At 38.2% G+C, this 20,846-nt stretch overlaps 1 protein-coding gene across 6 annotated transcripts in view; it reads right to left on the reverse strand.

Moving 5' to 3' along the window:
* Positions 1–466: 466 nt before the first annotated feature.
* LOC127649439 (rho GTPase-activating protein 29-like) overlaps positions 467–20,846 on the reverse strand; it is a 51,667-nt gene continuing 31,287 nt past the window's right edge. For 3 of the 6 annotated variants that reach the window (XM_052134528.1, XM_052134524.1, XM_052134529.1), the window contains 18 exons: positions 19,627–19,687; positions 18,656–18,814; positions 18,513–18,577; positions 18,280–18,390; positions 18,123–18,203; positions 17,870–18,046; positions 17,195–17,332; positions 16,553–16,743; positions 14,234–14,406; positions 10,428–10,559; positions 8,407–8,505; positions 7,072–7,235; positions 6,796–6,984; positions 6,552–6,689; positions 5,542–5,768; positions 4,729–5,026; positions 4,527–4,620; positions 467–3,914 (listed from right to left, as the gene is read on the reverse strand). In XM_052134528.1, the coding sequence (XP_051990488.1) occupies positions 2,905–3,914; positions 4,527–4,620; positions 4,729–5,026; positions 5,542–5,768; positions 6,552–6,689; positions 6,796–6,984; positions 7,072–7,235; positions 8,407–8,505; positions 10,428–10,559; positions 14,234–14,406; positions 16,553–16,743; positions 17,195–17,332; positions 17,870–18,046; positions 18,123–18,203; positions 18,280–18,390; positions 18,513–18,577; positions 18,656–18,814; positions 19,627–19,687 (3,507 nt within the window). In that variant the 3' untranslated portion in view covers positions 467–2,904. The remainder of the gene's footprint in view (positions 3,915–4,526; positions 4,621–4,728; positions 5,027–5,541; positions 5,769–6,551; positions 6,690–6,795; positions 6,985–7,071; positions 7,236–8,406; positions 8,506–10,427; positions 10,560–14,233; positions 14,407–16,552; positions 16,744–17,194; positions 17,333–17,869; positions 18,047–18,122; positions 18,204–18,279; positions 18,391–18,512; positions 18,578–18,655; positions 18,815–19,626; positions 19,688–20,846) is intronic. The other 3 variants (XM_052134527.1, XM_052134526.1, XM_052134525.1) reach the window with 3 other exon arrangements.

The following is a 20,846-nucleotide window of genomic DNA, read 5'->3' on the forward strand; positions in this document are numbered from 1 at the left end:
CTGGGTTAATGTAACCATGAGCAAATAAACAGAGTCCTCCATTTTTATTGACCACTACTATGTATTTTTGGGACTGAAAAGACATTATGAGATTTTTATGGTTTGTGTTTTACTATGTATCCACTTACATTTGGAGTGTCAGTCTTACACATTATATGTGTTATTTCTGTTTCTATGTCTTGTAGGTTGAGTCAGAGCTGAGAAGCTCAGTGTTAGAGCTTAGATAACATGACTAATTAGGGATGAAAATAGACAGTCTGTCAAAGACAGTTTTAGCCAAGTGGAAACACAAGGAGTGAGTGAGAAGGATAGGCTAGAATAGCCACTGTAACTTGAAAGAAAATGTAACCCTGCCTTACAGCATTTAAAACTATCTGATGAGATCATAATGAATGGTATTTAAATTCACCAATTAATCCACTTTTAGGTATTAAAAGGACAAAATAAAAAAAATTAAAGGCTGAAATTTTTTTTAATTAGTTTAAGTATTTAATTTGCAAACATGTCTTCAAGAATTGTTTGTACAGTCAGATGTTTATGGCAGTGGGTTATGTGTACAAAATATAAACAAATGCATATGACTCAGAACTAAAAAAGAAACAGATGCACTTACTCAGCCTAAAACATGCTTGAGCAGCACTGTGGTTTCAAGAGGCGAACTATAAAACAAATAAAATAGCTGGCAGTAACTGTATTATATTAGCATGCAGTGGCATAGGATTAAAAGTAGAGTATGCAAAAAATTCAGGTCACGTATATCAATTAGGATTAGCAAGTGCATCACAATGAGCATGATTTCATGAAATTAATGACAATACTATGCAAATCCCATTTGAATTTATAAAACAATATTTAACATGTAACATCTTTTTAATAACACATTATTATAACCGATTACTTGTATAAGCAGTGTCTCTTGAAACCTCTGGATGGTTATCTTGTCACAATAAAGGGGAACATAGATTGACATTTGGCATTAAAATACAGACATAATACCCCCATTAGCTAAAAGTGTGCTCACTTATTAATAAGTGAATGTCACAAATATTTTGGACCCTTGCTGTATTTTCTGGCTCAAATAGAAGCTTAAAAGTATATTAACAGGCAAAAGCTCTTTACACAGAGAATTTCCACTGAGATGTTTCAATAGTATCATCTCTCAATTATTTTTGCCCTTTCTTAAAGGGATAATAAAAACATTTCAAATATACATTGTGGCACAAAAAAGACACGTTACATTAAATGCATACAGTAGCAAAAAAAGTATGTGATCCCTTTGGAATTACCTGGCATCCAATTAATGAAACGAGATTAGAGGTGAGGGTGAGAACTACTCTGACTTATCAAAAGCACTCAAACATTTTGAGTTTGCTATTCACAAGAAGCATCTGCTGACGTGGACAATGCCTCGCAAAAAATAGATCTCAGAAGGCCTACGATTAAGAACCGTTGCTTTGCATAAAGCTGGAAAGGGTTACAAAGTTATCTCAAAGAGCTTACATATTCATCTGTCCACAGTCAGACAAATTATCTATAAATGGAGACGATTTATTAACGTGGATACTCTCCCTAAAATTGGCCATCCAGGCAAGATGGCTGAAAGAGCACACCGCAGAGTGCTTAGTGAGGTAAAAAATAACCCTAGAGTGACAGCTAATAACTTGAAGGAATCATTGGAACTGGTTAACATCTCTGTTCATGAGACCACTTTACGGAAAACATTAAACAGGCACGGTGTCCACACAGGACTCCACGAAGCTACCTGCTGCTTTCCAACAAAAACATTGCTGCATGCCTGAAGTTTGCCAAAGACCACCTTGACACTCCACAATGCTGGATTGATTAAACTAAGGTTGAATGGTTTGGGAAGATCACGCAGCACTAAGTATGAAGTAAAAAAGGACACCACATACTAACACGAAAACATCATCCCAACGGTGAAGTACAGTGGAAGGAGCATCATGATTTGGTGCTGCTTTGCTGCTTCGGGGCCTGGAACGATTGCCTTCACAGAGGGAAAAATTCATTCCCAAGTTTATAATATCATACAGGATAACATCAGGGTGGATGTGCGCCAGTTGAAGCTCAGTAGAAGTTGGGTGATACAGCAGGACAATGACCCAAAACATCCACAAGTAAATACACAACAGAATGGCTTAAAAAAAACTAAAATCCACCTTTTGGAGTGACCCAATCAGAGCCCAGACCTTAAACAAATCGATATGCTGTGGAATGACATCAAGAGATCCGTTCACACCATATATCAAAAGAATGTGTCTGAGCTGAAACAGTTCTGTTAGGAAAAATGGTCCAAAATTCCTTCTGAATGTTGTGCAGGTCTAATCCGCTGCTACTGGAAACATTTGTTTAAGGTTATTGCTGTCGAAGGAGGATCGTCCAGTTATTACATCTTAGGGTTCACATACTTTTTTCCACAGAACTGTGAATATTTAATGGGATGTGTTCAATAAAGACATTAAAGATCATAATTGTTTGTGTGTTTTTAGATTAAGCACATTGTGTTTGTCTATACTTGTGACTTTGATTAAGATAAGATCACATTTTGACCAAATAATGCAGAAAACCAGCTAATTCCAAAGGGTTCACATACTTTTTCTTGCCACTGTACATATGAAATAAGGCATTGACAAGTCTATTAGACTTAACCCAAGTATAAAAATTCTGTCATTATTTACTACCTTCAAGTCATTCCAACATGGATTTGGAACAATATGGTGGGAGAAAATGAGGACAGGATTTTCCTTTTTGGGTGAATTAGTCCTTTTAAATCATGCTATTAAAATGACCAAATGATCAAATGACCATAGTCTGGATTATCCAGTCACTTGCAGATTGTAATATATTGTACCAAGCATGACAAAATTGAACACCAAGAGGATATGTTTAAACAAAGTGGGCCTCTCTGTGCTCCAGTTCATGCATACGGCGACTTCGTCTCTGGTACAACGGTTTGTTCTCTGTGGGGCTGAGCTCCTCAGCACTGGAGCTTGGAGACTGAGGTGGCGAGAGTGTGATATGGCTGAGTGAATCACACTCTGACTGTCCCTCCTCCACTCCTCCTGTCTGCACTGATACAGTGCCTGCTGACAGTGTCGTTGTAACAGTTGGTTTGGCTACAATTGTAGCTGTAGTCATTGAAATTGTTGGTGTGGTGGGGGGTGTATCCACTGTTCTAGAGACCGTTGCAATGTTTGCTGTGGCCATTGTTGGAACTATGGTAATGGCTGTTGTATAAACAGCCCCCGTGGTAGTGGTTGGTGACACTGAAACAGTCTTTGTCATAAAATCAAATGACCTGAATTGGCTTCCTGATTGAGGTTTATAGAAAGTTCCAGGAGGGGGTTTCAGCATTCGTGGTGCTCTAAAGGTTATTGGAGCCATGCTGGACTGGCCAGTACCATCTTTCCTAATGACTCTGTCAGGGCTGCTGGTATAAGGGCTGCTTTGGGGTGTTAAATTGATACTGCTTGTTCCTGGAACAGTCTCAGCAGATTTTGCTTTATCCATCACACCAGAGGGCGGAAGGTTGGCTACTATCTTTGCAGTTCTGGGCGTCACATCATAATGCCTATACTGTTTGTCCCAGGTCCTCCTCAGTGTCTGAGTGTCAATGAATGGGTTCCTGTTGTAGTTGGTGAGTCGAGGTGTCGAAGGCTTCTCTGGTTCAGGGGTCTCCTGAATGGCTGCAGGTTCGTGCTCTGCTGTGTTGAAGCTGTTATGCTCATTAAGCAGTCGATCCACGGGCATGCTGATGGGTCGAGACACCTGTTTGGAGTGCTGTGGACGCAGCTGCACCATTCGGCTGCTGGCACCAAGCCGGCTGAACGCAGATGTGGACTTCTGCATCTCCACAGGAGTCGAGCCAACCCCGTTCATGTCTGATCCCTCACCTGCTGGGGATAAATACTTTTTACTCTAATTTATATAAGCTGTTCATTCAAAAAGGCCACTCAAATGTGACTTTCATTATAGTCAACATGAAACAACATTCATAAACTGCTGTCTTTCTGAGTGAAATGGGATATATAATGAGGATTTTTTTTTAAATATAGGGCAGGATTTTATTTTATCCACTGGGAATTTATTGAATTTTAAAAAGTGGGCATTCAAGACCAAAATGGAGCTAGACCAGAATGTGAAGTTGATTGTGGATTATTATTTTCCTTCTGAAACACAGCTGGCACCCACTTTTGGTCAAGTTCACTCTTGAGAGCATCTTGATGTATCCCAAAAGTAATGCTTCAAATCTACTGTTATTTGCTATTATTGTCATATCTTTAATTGCATTAACGCTAAACCTGCATTAAAGTATTGCATTATTGCAACTATTGGCACTGATTTCAGAAAGGCTGCCTTACTTATCATTGTGGCCTAAAACAACATTTATATAGTTGTTTAGAAACAATCTTTTCTTCAGAATAATGTGCACTGATAAATCAATGCATAATAAGACCACAAACGTGTATTAAGAAAGTGAATAGAGTAAATTTTTATTTCATACTAACCAGGTGTCTGCGCTCTATTTTCCCCTGTCTTTACCTCTTCCATCAACTGTGCAGAGGAAATTACAGATGAGTGTCTCTTGAAGATTTTAGCACTCTGTATGCAAAATAAACACTGATCATCAATTGTAATCATTCCAAAAAAGATTCCGAACAAGCTCTGAGGTCTAGTATGTCATAGCTTCCATTCTTCTCCCCATCTCACCTCTTTGATATCCATGAGTGATCTGGAGTGGCGGCTGAGTTTTGGCTCTTTGTCCTGGATGTTGGGAAAAGTCTGTGTTGCCGTTGGACTGGTGGGAGACACAGAGCTGAGGGGGACATCAAAAATCATCTGATTGTGCTTGATGAGCACTTCCACCATGCGGGCCTGGTGTGGGTAGTCTACCAGTGAGGACAGGGACACTTCCGCCTCCAACTGCCTGGGCTTGATGAGTGTGGGACCGAAGATGATACCCAGGTTACTAGCAGTCATCTTGTTCTCTTCAGCTTGCTCTGTTACTCTGTATAACAATAAACAGCACTGTTTTTTATAGATGTATTGATGCTGATAAATTGTTGTGATGATTCTTAAACTCATTTCAGGGCAAAGATGTGTATATTAAGGCAGAGATTCTAAACTGGTGGGCCAACCCAAAAATCGATTGCAAATCTGTTTTTATAGGGATGGCGTGGATGGTGACAACAATGCTAAATGCAAATAAAAAAATTATATTAACCAAGCAAAATAAATAAACATATCGACTTTTAAAGGGGAGGATAAATGCTTCCCATATCTTTTATTGTTGACGCAAAAAGGCTGTTGGCAAATTTAAACTATACCTCATTTTAGCACAAATTCAGCAAAATTGGGACATGACAAATCCAATGTAAAATCAGGGTCCTGAAGCAAATCCATTTGAAAACCATTGTCCTAAATATCTTAAACTATTAATAAACAATTAAAAAATATTCTGAATAATGAATTCATGCTTCTTTGCTACACACACTTGTGTATATAGAAAAGGTGTTTGTGTACCTGTGCAGATGGGCAATAAGGAACTGCAGGGTTTTATAGTGGGCCAAAGGAAGCTGGTGAAGCAGATCTCTGATTTTGAAGATGACTCTCTTGAGCTCAATGCTGAGGCACAACTGCTCTCCTGATGATTTACCCATAGGTGAGTCAGTTTCATCCATGTTCTGAGTCTCTTTTGCCAGCCCGATGACATCATTATAATACCGATACAGAATCAATGGCTCTGGCAACTGAAAAAAAAAAAAATATATTTATTAAAAGAGTTATTTTGTTTTGGAGGTAATGTCAATCAACAGAAGGGTTGAGCCATTAAAATTAACTTGTTGCTAAATAACAGTGGAAACAGAGCCCTATTAAACCAAGTTTCAGATACCAAAGCTTGTACGTTCAGGCTAGGGGTGGACGATATGACCAAATTCTTATATCACGATATTAGTAATTATATACTTTTGGCTTTTATAATATTTTTTGCGTGCTTCACTAGAGGAGATAAAACAAATCGCTTGTATAACAAGTGATTATCGTCATGCGACAGTTTGCAGATTACATCTTTGGCTTTTGTAAACCTACACCACAGATGACGCACCTGTTTCTATAAAAAGCTCCTCTATAATTTCTTGACTTGTTTTGGAGTTGTCCCATTCTGTGGAGATGTTTTTTCAGGGTTTTCCTGTGTAAAAAATGATTGAGTAGTACGAGTGACTCTGCTCAGCTGGTCTAAAGATAATGCACGTGACTTGAGTGCTTATGAATCGCTGAATGCAAGATGAATGCAATTGAAGTACCTTGGGTGGCTGCCAAAAAGTTTTGAATGCCATAAAAATCCTTTTCGTGTTTCTTAAATTCTCTCTGTCTTACGTGAAGCCCTGCCCACTGATAGATGGACATAGAATATACACGATAAAGCAAAATCTCTATCGAATGACATAATATCGTCACCACAATATCTATCGTCATATCGCCCAACCCTGGTTCTGGCATTATGAAACTGAGATCGATTTGTCTCATCACACCTGTCTCAGGTAAAGCTTGAGCACATTGCTTATGTCATGTGGGTGGAGATCAGAAAGCTCCACTAAGTCTTTTCCATTCTCGAAAGCCTGGCACAGCTTTTCCACACGTGACTTTGCTCCATTAACCCGGTAAATGCCCTTGAAATACACCGAAAGTGTGCATTACATACAAGATGACTCACAAAACTTCAATTAAACCTTAAACCTTTTAATTCCATTTTCAGTTGCATTTCTGGTTCTTTACCTTAATGTTTAGGGCACGACTCTCAATTTCAGAAGTGCATTTTTTGATGATAAAGGGGATGCCGTCAGGACTGTTCTTGGCCACCTGGGCGAAGTCAATTCCATACAGGTGCAGTCTGCCCTGGAGCTTCTTATGACCACACTGAATGGCAAGAGTCTCCAGGCATTTCTTATGACAGGCCAAGGAACACTATGTAATAATAGATCAGAGCAATGACAAACAACTCTACTCAACAATGTGAACAGACTCAGATAATGATAATGATGACGCTGATACCTCCTCACACTCAGCCCCATGGAACACTACCAGGCTGTCACACTCTCTGCATTTGGAGGGGGCTCGCAGTTTCCGCAACTTGTGGGTGAGTGCTGCTTTAGACATCTGAGCATTTCGGAATGGCCCAGGAGAACTGGCTGTTTCCATCACAATCTCAGCAAGACCTAGGAAGAGAGAAGGCATCATCTGTCAGGTAGTTTATAAATATTGTTAAAATACTCACTATAGCCTCAACCAATCTGATCAGTAGTGTGCATGGCCTACCTACTGACCCCAATAGGAAAACAAAGTTCAGGTTTGGCCATCGCATCATCAAAACCTTATGCCAAAGTGTTAGGAATCATAAGGAATTCAATGATTCTAATTCCACTTTAGAACTCTGATTCCCTAACCTATCCATTAATGATTCCTTTGGTAGTTTTGAGGAAGAATGCCCCTCTCCCTCTAAATAAATGGTCCTAACTATATACTAAACAAATACACACAAAAAAAATCAATACTATTTTGTATTTCTTTCACATATTTTAAGAAATGTATCATTTATAACAATAAAACTCTGAATAAGCTTCCTAATTCTAACACATTTTTAAATTAAAATAATTACTGACTAATTTTAAATATAACTCTCAAGTACACACTCTTTCTTTCTGACTTTTTCATAAAAATAAAAAAAACATTGTTTATAGAAAACATTTATATGTTAATCCAACTTTACTGGTCTTGCTGTATGTGTGTTGTTGCATGCAACCAGTGAGGACATGCAATACAAAGATGTCTAGTCAATTTATTGTCTTTGAATTATTTATCAGCGCCAATTAATCAGAAGTTCACAACTGAGCTCAAACAATTTATTTTGCCAAGGCACTGAACGTGGTGCAAGGTCAGCAGAAGAATGCAGGAATTCAAAAAGCGTGAATGGAACTGGATACCATGAAAATGATTTGGTTCCTGTATACTTTTTCTTTTTTTCAGAAACAGATTTTAACATGGGTAAGTGATACCACTGAAAAATAAATAAATACAAAAATATTTTTTATCAGCACTCAGTAGCTTTTCAAAATGAAAGCTCTGTAGTACTCTAATTGGTGCCTCAAATAGCAATTATTACAGAAATATAACACATTTGGTGAAGAGGTAAGCTGAGAGACAGGAACTGTAAACTGACGCATTTTGCCAATATCAACATTCAGCCCATCTGGGCACCTGCACTGAGAGCAAAAAAAAATGTGTGAGTAACTCAGCACTTATGCAATGAACACAAACCTACGATGTGTCACCATACACTTAAGTGAACACACAGACAAACATGCATGCCCTTCATTGTGTGCAACCAACCATTATCTAATGGGGAAGATGGCTCTCTCTCATCCAGGTCATCTGCTGAAGACATGGTACCAGTTGAGGGAGTTCTGGGAAGCCTGCGTTTGAAATCCCCTGCAGCATGAATACACACATACACACACACATTAGACTCTCACTTCCATCCTGCAGGGCAATTCTCCAAACTGCCCACTGAGAACTAGGTCAACCACTTTGCAAACAAAATTTCCAAACTTGCTTGAACCAGAATTTTTTTTAGAGGATGTTTAGCGAATCCTAGATTAGATTAGATTTAGACTAGATTTAGATTTAAATTATTTGCACAGGTACAGGGCAGTACAGGTAGATTGGAATTCTTGTGCATTTGTAAACTTTCTAAACATAACTTAAAATAAAAGAAACACAGGGCTCTATGGCTCAGTTGGTAGAGCGGGTCGGCCACTAATCGCAGGATTGGTGGTTCCAATCCTGGCCAACACGACTCCAAATGCTGAAGTGTCCTTGGTCAAGACACTGAACCCCAAGTTGCTCACAATGTCAGGCTAGTGCCTTGCATGATTATATGTGTGAATGGTTGAATGAGTCACAGTGTAAAGCACTTTGAATATCGTTAAGGTTAAAAAGGCTCTATATAAGAGCAGACCATATTAAATATACATATTACATTTAATAATTAAAAAATAGAATAAAATTACAATTATTGTGGGCCTGGATAGCTCAGTGAGTATTGATGCTGACTACCATGCCTGGAGTTGAAAGTTCGAATCCAGGGTGTGCTGATGACTCCAGCCATGTCTCTTAAGTAACCAAATTGGCCCGGTTGCTAGGGAGGGTAGAGTCAAATGGGGTTACCTCCTCGTGGTCGCAATTAGGGGTTCTTGCTCTCAATAGGGCACGTAGTAAGTTGTGTGTGTATCGCTGATTGTAGCATGAGTCCATCGTGCTGTGAAACACACTCACACACGCATCGCTACAGAAAGAAGTTTTGTGGACTGCTGAAACTAAGGTTGAGTTGTTTGGGAAGAACACACAGCACTACGTATGGTGTAAAAATGACACCACATACCAACATGAAAATGTCATCCCAATGGTGAAGTACAGTGAAGGGGGCATCATGATTTGGGGGTGCTTTGTGGCTTCGGGGCCTGGACCGATTGCCATCATCGAGGGAAAAATGAATTCCCAAGTTTGTCAAAATAACCTACAGAATAATGTCAGTGTGGCTGTGCGCCAGCTGAAGCTCAGTAGAAGTTGGGTGATGCAGCAGGACGATGACCCTAAACATCGAAGTAAATACACTAAAGAATGGCTTAAAAAAAAGAAAATTCACCTTTTGGAGTGGCCCAGTCAGAGCCCAGACCTTATACAAATAGAGATGCTGTGGAATGACCTCACACCAGACATCCTAAGAATATGGCTGAGCTGAAGCAGTTCTACAAGGAAGAATGGTCCAAAATGCCAGCTGAACGCTGTGCAGGTCTAATTAGTAGCTACCGAATACTCTTGGTTGAAGTTTTTGTTTCCAAAGGATGATTGTCCATTTATAAATCAAAGAGTTCACTTACTTTTTCCACAGCACTGTGAATATTTAATGGGATGTGTTCAATATAGACAAGATTATACTTTTTTGTGTGTTGTTAGCTTAAACACACTGATGTGGGGAGATCACATTTTATAACCAATTAATGAGGTAAATCCAAAGGGTTCACATACATTTTCTCACCACTACATATTATAGCTGTAAAATGTCCTGCTATTATTGCAAATTACAAATATAATAACTTATTTGAAAACTGTTTATTGAAAATTCTGAATGCATTTTCCTAAACTCATGTTGCTAAAACAAACATTTATAAGTTTATGAGGTCAGGTTTGGCCTAGGCTAATGTTTGAAAATATTTGCAGGCCATGTAGAGATCTGAAATACTGGTTAGCAGAAAAAAAAATCTTATAGTTGAGCCCTTTTGTATATGACATTTTTATTTGAAAGATAAGACATTTCAAATGGTATGATTCATTGAAGTGAAAGGAAGTACCTGGACTGGCTGTGGGGGAGTCCATTGAACGAGACTCACTGCTTCCTCCAGCACTCTCTGAGTCACTGCACATCCCTCCTCCACTAACACTGCCCAAACTCCAGCACCGCTGTGAGCCCTGCGGCCTTACTGCTACAACACACACACACACACACACACACACGCACAATTCACAATGACTATCTTTACTATCTATGACATGTCTCAATCTGGAGAATAGAATAATACATAGAGTGCTTGTGAGGGATAAAATATGTGAATGGAATGAAACGGCAGCCCAATATTTTGTTTCACAATGAATAGCTCTTAAATGGCCACTTAACATTACTTAACATGACACATTTTATATTTGCATGATTCAGACTATTTAAGACTTGAGGTTTCTGCAGTTTCTCATCTATATTCATTGCCTGTTAACACATTTTATCATTAAGCTAGACCTTCGCCTGGACTGAGACCACACTAAGATAAATATTCTTAAGTGGGAGGTATTACTCTTAAAGAGGTGTACTCTTGTTAAGTATCTTCCTTAAATAATAAGTCATAATTAAATTCAGAGTTATCAAAATAAAGTTCTCCCTCATAGCTCTTAATTCATGAGCAATAAGGTTCCACTTCCCATTCATTTTGAATACTAAAGCAACAAGTCATGGAAATCAAATGTGTCATTCAGTTTAGAGCTCCACTCTCAGACACCAGTTTTCACCTGGTATTAAGATGCATTTTGGGTGATCCGATCACATGTGGTCAGACATAAATACAGGTCTAAACAAGACCTGTAAACACAAAAACCACATAAGAATGTGATAAAAAACGCATTTGTCCACATCACATTTGAGTTGTAAACACGAATCCGTCCAGTATATGTTCCGGCATCAGTGAAGCGCCACTCCTCACCTGTAAATCAACCCCTGCTCTAAAATAAGAGTTTAAACTTTGCCATTTACAAGCAGCTTTAAAAGGAAATAACCATCTGATTGGAAATTTTAAAAAAGCATATACATACAAAATCATGAGAGCTTCACAGATCTTATTTAGTGTGTCTGATATCAACACAAATGTCAAGCACGAACACCTAAAGCTCCTTAAATGCAGGTAATCGATAACTAGGGCTGGGTATCATTCAAAAATATTCGATATCTTGACTCCGATACGGTTCCTATAAGATACTTTTTCCAATACTTTGGTAGAAAAAAAAAAAACAGGAAAACGACGAACATTTGACGACGAAGTATTACCGCTGGTTGGATGCTGGGTGGTATTATGGGATACATTTCGGTAAAGATGGTTAGGGTTAAGCTTACACAATAAAGCAAGACACCTTGATTTCAAACATTGAACTTTATTTTTTATTTATTTTAACTAAAATTCAAATTAAACTGGAAAAAAATAAGTGCATTTAAAATGTATTGTTCAACGTTTTGAAAGATGGCTTTCAACAGTTGTGAACATCTCTCTGGCAAAGAAGCTTCATCGGAGCATTCTCAACCCGTCGGGTATTTCGTTATCCAGGAAAATATATCATGTGAATGAATAATTTCGTATTGTTCCCTCCTTCACGATATATATATCCAATTACATCAGAAACCTCTGGGCTGAGGGATTAGTGAATATTCTTGCTTTATTGATTTTGCATTGAAAATTAAAGAATTTATTTAAAAAATGAAAAACTTAAATCAAATACATTTCTAAATTCAAATTGCACTCCAAACGAAACGAAAAAGCAAATAAATAAATAATAAAGTGATAAAATGATATATATACGTAACCACCTTTCCATTTACCGTCAGCAAGAATCCGTCTAAACATGCAGGTGGAAAATTACTAACACAAATGAAGACATATAAACAATTATAAATGTAAAAATAATAATTATAATGATGATAATAATCACTGAAATATAAATCATGGATCGAGGTGAATGTGTTTTTGTATTATTTTAAACATTTTGTATTTTTTTATATAGTTTGTATTATTTTACAGGCTGCAGAGTTGAATTCAAAATAAACTGCTCTGTGGAAATAAAGTGAACTGAACTCAAAGCACCTCCTGAACTGAGATGTCTGAGACAAAGTGTGAGATCTTTAGATGCGCATGTTCCACGAGACTCCACGCCTCTGTATTAGCGCGTCATATATGCCCATATACGGCTTTTCTGTCATCTGTACTTAATAATATAATAAATATAGTTTTTTCAAACTCGTGTTATTTGTAATATTAATTTGATAATTATAATAGTCTAATAATAATAATATTAATAATTTAACATTAATGGGAAAACGAGCCAAATATTGTCATGACATATTCAAAGGCATCAGCTATTGGTGATCACTCGGACATAATTGATCCCGAGAGCATCGTCTGTTTGCTCAACCCAAATGTGCATTTCTCTCTATAAATTAACAAAATGTTCAGACAGTCTCTTGCTGTTTTTTCCTGACACATTCAGGATCATTACCGCTTTTCCCGGTGTTGCTACGGCTCACTCCGTGCGTGCGCTTGCAAAAAATATATTTTAAAGGCTCATTATTATGGTTTAGTATTTCTCTGTAATGTAAAACACTGCAATATTACTGATAACATTCTTTCTCAGCCCTGGAACTCAAACCATTTTCTGATACTAGAGTTTTTCCCTTGATGCCTAAACACAGCCAACCACCAGCACTTTTAGATTTGGGCACATCTAGCATGCTATATGCTTATCACTGACGTTGACGAGATTAACCCCTTAGGAATCAAAATTTGGTACCGAACGACAAGACATTTTTGGATACTCGATTGTTTAGAGGCAATTCGGTGCCTAAACAGATTCAATTTCAACCACATCTGGGAGAAACAGCACAGAGTTTTTTCTAGCTTGCTTTGTCTCTTCTAACGTTAAATTTTAATATCATGCAGTAACACACTGACATAGTGATTAATGTAGGTTATCATGAAGCAGACACCCTCCTTTCCAAATAGTCACAGGAGACGCATTTAAGTGACCAGGTGTAAACAGCGATGTCTCACTTGAACATATGTGATCGGATCACCCAAGATGCATCATAATACCAGGTGGAAACAGGGTCTCAGCAATGATTCTTAAATCTGGTTATGCTGTAATCCAGCAGGCTGATGATGTCACAGCATCAGGGGCTTTTTGGAAGCCGAGGAATCCTGAAAGCTGGTAGCCTTTGTCCAGGCTGTGAAAAGCCAGCGCTTGGTTAAAAACCTACAGTTGACGTGTCAAGCTACAAAACTAATGAACTGGACATGATGACAAAGCGTGCCAAACAAAATGTGTCCCTTAGTGCCAAACACCTCAGGATCTTGTTTAAGTGGGAGTATAGTGAAAGTCTTTGATTTTAGAGTCTAACAAATGCTTGATTGGCCTTTAACACTGTTATGTGTAATTTTATCTATGTAAAATGCTGTCTCCTATTTTAGCTTAATTTGCACTAACAACTATAAATAAGCCATTTGTAGGTTGATGTCCCCAAAAAGTGTAAATAATGTGACACTTTCAACCAGGGGCAGACTGGGAAGAGAAATTGCCCCTGAATTTTACATGGAAACTGGAACAAAAGTTGTTGTTGTTATGTCGCTTTCATTTTCTGCATATTGTGACGCCCTTTGGCATGTAGCAGCACCGTTTTGCGGCCCTCTTCAGCCTGTCGCGGCCTGTTCAGCATATGACGGCAGCCCTATCGTGAAAGTTCTTCCTATGGCCAGTCCGCCCCTGCTTTCAACAATGCTTTGTTTATTTGAGCAGACTGATCTTTAAAAAAGCAACAGATCTTAAACCATTAGTGTACACTACATCCTACCTTGTATGTCTACACTGCTATTGGAGTGTCTCGCTGCAATCTTGGCCTTGCAGGGTTGTACAGTCCCCTCGACCTCATCTGCACTGTGGTTATCCACAGATGTAACAGAGCCCTGGGACAGGTTCCCATGGGAAGAGTGGGTACTGCTCAGAGACCTCTTATGAAGGGACATTCTGGAAGGGATAGACATGCGGCACACCGACATGAGCAGAAAAATTCTCAAACATTTCAAATGTGGGGTGATTTTAAATGTTAGATTTTCTAATTTATCTGTTATCTAACATTTGACAGACTTCAAAATTCTATTTATGGGATGAGTGCCTTTGCAGACACTGTAGTGTGGATTTTGCCGATACCATAACTAAGGTAGTGGAAAAGGTCAATAACCAATGAAATCGTCAGATAGATTTTTATAATCAATTTATAGAATGATCTTTGAGGATTTCTTAATATTTCCTTACTATGACGTGCATAGAAATCAAGGCTACATGAGTCCAAAATGAATATAATCCCAAAAGCAGTCTATTGTACAATTAAAATTCTAATAATAACCAGGAAAATTAAGATTTGGTGCATAACATGGGACTTTTAACTACTAAGAAACCCAAAATACACCAAGGACTTTTAGAAGTTATAATGCTCTATAAGTCATCAAAACTATGGAATAACATAATGTAACTATGGGAATTATGTTGTGACTAAACAAAATCCAAAATAAATAAAAACTGTGTTATATTTTAGCATCTTCAAAGTGGCCACACTTTTCCTAGATTATGTAGAAATGTACTCTTGACATTTTCTCAACCGACTTCTTTAGGTATCACACTGGGATGCTTTTTAAACAGTATTGAATGAGTTCCCATCTATGTTGGGCACTTATTGGCTTCTTTTCTTTATTATTTGGTCTAAGTCATCAATTTCAAAAACTTTTTTTTTAATTCAATTTTAGTTTTATAATAAAATTAACTAATATGGTGGCACAATTATATTTTTGTCTACAAAACTAATTTCAAACATTTAAGTATACGCCTTCAGATCAAAAGATTTTTAAGATCATGAGAAACATTTCAGTCAAGTGTTTCAAAACTTTTGACCGGTAGTGGGTATATATATATATATATATATATATATATATATATATATGAGGTTTATGGATGAGGAATAAAAAAATTTAAAAAAAAGACTATTGGCATAAATTTTTGCTGATTAACGACACAGATTAATGGGTAAACGGATATATCGGTATACCTCTAGTAGTGACCAGCAGGAGACAGATATCTGTATCCACCGTTTCAGAATCAAGTGTTGATCAATGTGTAGCAAATATGAAATTGTTGTCATGGAAAAAAAGAAAAAGAAAGAAAGAAAAACACAGAATCTGAAGAAAGCTTTCCCAACAACCTAAAAACTTTACACAGCCCTTACAAGATCTACAAATCTACAAAATTTGAGCCTGCTGCATAAATAGAAGACATGTTTTGTGGGGGGTTTTTATGGTTATGCCCACAATAGGGTAAAAGACCCCTGAAAATGAACTTCAGGTGGCAAATATTGCCCCTTACTAAAAAAAAAATATTTCAGACACTATGTGTTACGCTTACAAATTACATATGGATCTCACACTTTTTGACCAGTTAATTCCAATAATATTTATCCAACATGAGGATACTAGTAAATAAAATAGATTTGTTTTTAAATTATATGTTGTATTGGAGTGGTGGTGGCGTAGTGGCTAAAGCACAGGCTGTTAATCAGAAGGTCACGGCCACCACCATTGTGTCCTTGAGCAAGGCACTTAACTCCAGGTTGTTCCAGGGGGATTGTCCCTGTAATAATTGCACTGTAAGTTGCTTTGGATAAAAGCGTCTGCCAAATGCATAAATGTAAATGTAAATATGTTGTTATTTTTTGAGTCATACTATTATAGAGTTTACGCACCTCTTTTGGCCCCATGTATTGAAAATAAGATAACCGAATGAGAAAGGTACATTTCTACCTTTGTACAACAGACTTTAGCCAATATTTGTTACATACTTTGGGTTACTAAACTGGCAGGTGTGAGATCTTAATGCACTGTAAAGAAATGTGATAGCACTGGCCAGTATCTTTGTATGTGGGTTTAAGTGCAGCTGATGTGATTCAGAGGTGGAGCTGAAAAGAGGTTAAACAGAACAGCGATTACAGAAACTAGAAAACTTGTGTAAACAGCTCCATCAAAATTTTAGTTTCATTCATCATTCTTCCTGAGGAAAATGCAAACAATACACGCCTTTCTCTGCCACACACGGAAACTAGAGCTCTGCTGTGAGTGGGACTAACCCAGTTTTTGAGGGAGCGGTGATGTCCTGAGACAAAGACTCCAACCACACACGCTCTTTGGGAAGGCTGCACACAAACTCAGAATAGCGCTGACCAGGCTCATACGTTTTGGCCTGTTCGAACAGAGATTGGTAGTTGACTGGCAGAGGTCCAGACTGAGCCTGCTGCATCTGGAACCAGTTCACTGTCACCTACAGAGAGTTCATAAGAATAGTTAGTATGCAATAATTAACTAAATATATATATTAATTGTTTTGCTTGAAAAGACTGGTTGTTGAATGAAACTTTAAAATATGACAATGTAACTGTTTAACTACATCTAAAGGGCTACCAAATTTCTTTGGCGAATGACCAATTTCCATTACTTTCCAGTCAATTGTGACTACTGGACAAGCATTATAAAGGGATATTCTACCCAAAATGAAAATTCTGTCATAATTTACTAACCCTCATGTTGAAAGGTTTGATACCCATTCAAGATGGGTATTTCAAGAAATGTTGTAGTTGAGTACTCTAACACACACAAAAAACAAGTTTTTCTTATTTAAAAATGAGTAATTATGCATAAACAACATCTAGATTAAAAAAAAGTGACAGTGGGATCCCTGTATATAGTAATGGAGTGGAGGGAGGGATACAAACCGCTTTGAGGGTCAGGTCACATTGGAAGACCAGCTTCCGGATCTGAGCGAGGATCTCACTCTTGACGTTAGACAGGCCAACCTTCTTTGCCTCTAGATCAGCCACACAGGCTTTATACTGCCCATGTGCTTCCTCTGCCTAGAGTCGCCAAACAAACAGACTGTGAGCCAAGCAAAATATAACAGCAGCACAGTGTTTTTAGTAAGATGCTTTAGTATAAGCTACGGTGTGTAATTTCTGTACCACTAGCAGCACCAAACAGAAAAGTCAAACACACACCAATCATGTATTGGTTGAAAAACTTTGAAATTATTAAGCCAAAAATGTACATGTTAGCCAGTGTTTACTTATAGTTGTCTTATAGAGAGAATTTTAACATAGAAAAACAATTCTACAATTCAGCAATTCAAGCTTTAAATATTTATTTTTATCTTGACAACAAGTATATAATTTAAAAGCCTTACACTCAAGATATGATATCTGAAATCCATTGGGCTTATGTTTTGAAAAGTACATTTAGATAAAGATGTTTTGAGTTTTTTGTCACCACTTTGACGCCCAGTAAACAAGGACAAAAAGACAAGGGTGTGTGTGTGTTTGTGCAGTCTATGTCAGTAGTGGAATTGAATTCTGAGCATTAAAATTCTTTATAGTGTGGTTTTATGTGTGCAGTACCCTCTGTAGGGCCTCTTCCTCCACCCTTCGTTTCTTCTCAAGAGTCCTGCCTCCCGCTGTCGGCTGCTCCTCCTCAGTGCGGCTAGTGCGGCTGGTAGAGCTGCGTGCCTTCTCATACTCCTCCCTCTTCTGCATCTTCAGCAGCCGAGCCTTCTTCACCGCACTCTCCGCCTCGCTCTAAATGCACAGATGGGTTATTGAGAGTTTCGTTTTCCAGAAATGTAAATTATGAAATTCAAATAATCATCAGTACCATTTTCTTCAGCTCTCTTTGCCATTGTTCTTTTATCTCTTTCCTTTGCTTGTCCAAATCATTCTTACGGATGAGCAGCGGCTGTAGGATTTATGGAAAATATGTAAACATATGTAATAGTTGGCTAAAAGTCAACAGCAGAAGGAACTGATTTTACCTGTACGAATTTGTTGGTTTGTAGAGCTGCAGATGTTTGGAGCAAAACCTGATTGTACTCAATCTCATTCTTAAACGCAGAGACATAAATATCCCGGAAGGGCATGTAGTCCTTCAGAGAAAGTCATGAAATTGTAACACATTTATGTTATGTTGAGCCCCAGCTTTGATTGACAAAGTTAGACCAAATATATACCTTATTTTATTAAAGCAATATACTAATTAGGCCAGCACCTGTTGACTTGTCACTGCCTTTGCCGATTCTGCCATCTTGACAAAGCTTTTGGCACATTCCATGTCTGTCAAATAAAAGGGTTCAAATGAATGAAAAAACTCAACAGCAGAGATTCAGAGCAAGAGAATGAGAATGGACTGACCAAGACTGAGGCGTTTCTCCATCCACGCAAGCACGTCTTTAGTGTATTTGGACCAGGCCTTGGCGTAGAGCAAAGCAGACTCTACTCCACTGTCATTCCTTAGCAGAAGCAGGTCCACCTGCTCCACAGGGTACAACTCTGGAGAGGACAGAGGAGGATCTGGTCACACACAGAACACCACATATAAAGAAACACAAACAAAAAATACACAGACGTTCCACATTGTTTAAAAAAAAAAAAAGGAAAATGTTGATCACAATATAAAATTTATAGTTCCTCAACTTCCTCAATAGTACTTTAAAAACTACCAATATATTTTACTGCATTATACAAAAGTTACAAGGCAAATTTTAAAGTCAGCCTTATTAAAAGCAGCGACAGCTCTGGAATTGGTGGCAGACTGCTCGTAATATGGCTAAATATAATTCACCATCCCCATCGCACAAACGACAAAGAAAGAGATCCCCTTTTTAAACGGCCACTCCTCAGCATCTGTACAATTACATATTGCATCGGCAAGGTGCACAAGATCATCTTGCAAAACCTGTCCTTAACCTTCACCAAATAAAACTCACACACTCACACACGCACACACAAACAGCTGCGCTCCATATGAATCCAAGCACCCCACCCAATAAGCCACATGTGGTTCCCATTCCACACACAAGAACGTCCAAAAAAAACAAAAAACAAAGAATGTAAACCATTTTGCAAAAAAAAGAATGTGAGGCTATATTAAATAAAACAAGTGTGAAGGGACAAGACTTATCAATCTGTGATGGAGCACGACCTATGACAGTACTGCATATTGGCCTCTCTGGGAGACCAACAGCTTTCATGTGCTGTCCATATGAACATGATTGATTACATTATAATTTCTGTTGCCTTACTGGTAAACCTAAATGGACAAGTCTGCCTTGCAATGTAAACGAGTAGAAACAAGAAGCGAAAAGGAAAGACAATCCATTTACCTTCCAGCTTGTTTCTTTCTTGATTGCATCTGGCTGAATCTTCAGAGAGGTTTTCAAAAGACTGGAGAAGATAAAGGGAGACATGTTTTCACACTGGATGAAAAGTGTGATTACAGGGGTGAGGGATGAGTGTGTGCTTGTTTTCAATGCCTCTCTTTTATCTCATCTCACAACATCTCAGTCAATCAAAGCTTCAAACAACTTGCTCTTTAAATCACAGGGGCCAAACAGAGGTTTCATTATTTTCAAAACAGATGTCTAGTTTTAAGGAATGTTTAGTCTGTTCTCAAAGGTGCTGTAAGCATTTGTTTTATCAGTGATAAAGGTGTTCTGAGAGATCACACCTGTCTCTAAGACAGACACTTATTTACGCAGCTATAATCGTACAGTTGGCATAGCCGGGCTACAGTCCTCATCAGTCATTCACATAATGTCAAGTTTACACGATTTTAAGCCCGATTTTCGCTCGCCGACAAAAGCCTGAAATCATGGGCAAATCGGAGCTCACTTCTATGAGCAACGATTGCAATGTATGAACTATCAACGAAGCGACTTGAGAGAATCGCCGACATGTCGTTGATGTCAGTGAGATATCTATCATGTTAAATATCTGGACCTGTCTGCGACTCCAAATCGTGCAGTGTGAAATATGTTTTGACTGAATACAACAGCAGTGTTGACCTACAGCCAATGAGAGAGCAAGAAACAGGGCACGGGAAGTTTCAATGGGAGGAGTCCTGATGTACCTGCAACAGAACATCAACTAGCATGGCTGCGGTATCAAGAAACTCTAATTGGACCGAAGAAATGCAGGAAAAATTTGTGGAATATTGGCAGACCACCAGTGCCTATTTGATATTTCCTCTGAACTGTGCCACAACCGGGTGGAGAAAGAGAAGAGCTGGAGAGAAATTGCCAATTCTCTTGGACAGTCAGGTAAGCAAATAGGTAGATTTTTCAGTACGAGCTACTTTTTCATATTGTAACCAAATAAAATATATGATGCCTTTAGGCAATAAAAAACACACATCATATTCTGAAATGCATAAAATATGATCATGCATTTGTTTTCGTATCTTGTATCACTTCTCATGTGTACTCTGTTGTGAAACGTAATTTGGAGTCCAGGCAGAGTCGTCGGGATTCGTCAATAGTGTCTCCCAATGTCTTGTAATGTGTTCACCCCTGTCGTGGATTCGTTGTGTAATTTGAAAACGCTA

This window comes from Xyrauchen texanus, chromosome 9, assembly GCF_025860055.1.
Source record: "Xyrauchen texanus isolate HMW12.3.18 chromosome 9, RBS_HiC_50CHRs, whole genome shotgun sequence".
Classification (NCBI taxonomy): Eukaryota; Metazoa; Chordata; class Actinopteri; order Cypriniformes; family Catostomidae; genus Xyrauchen; species Xyrauchen texanus.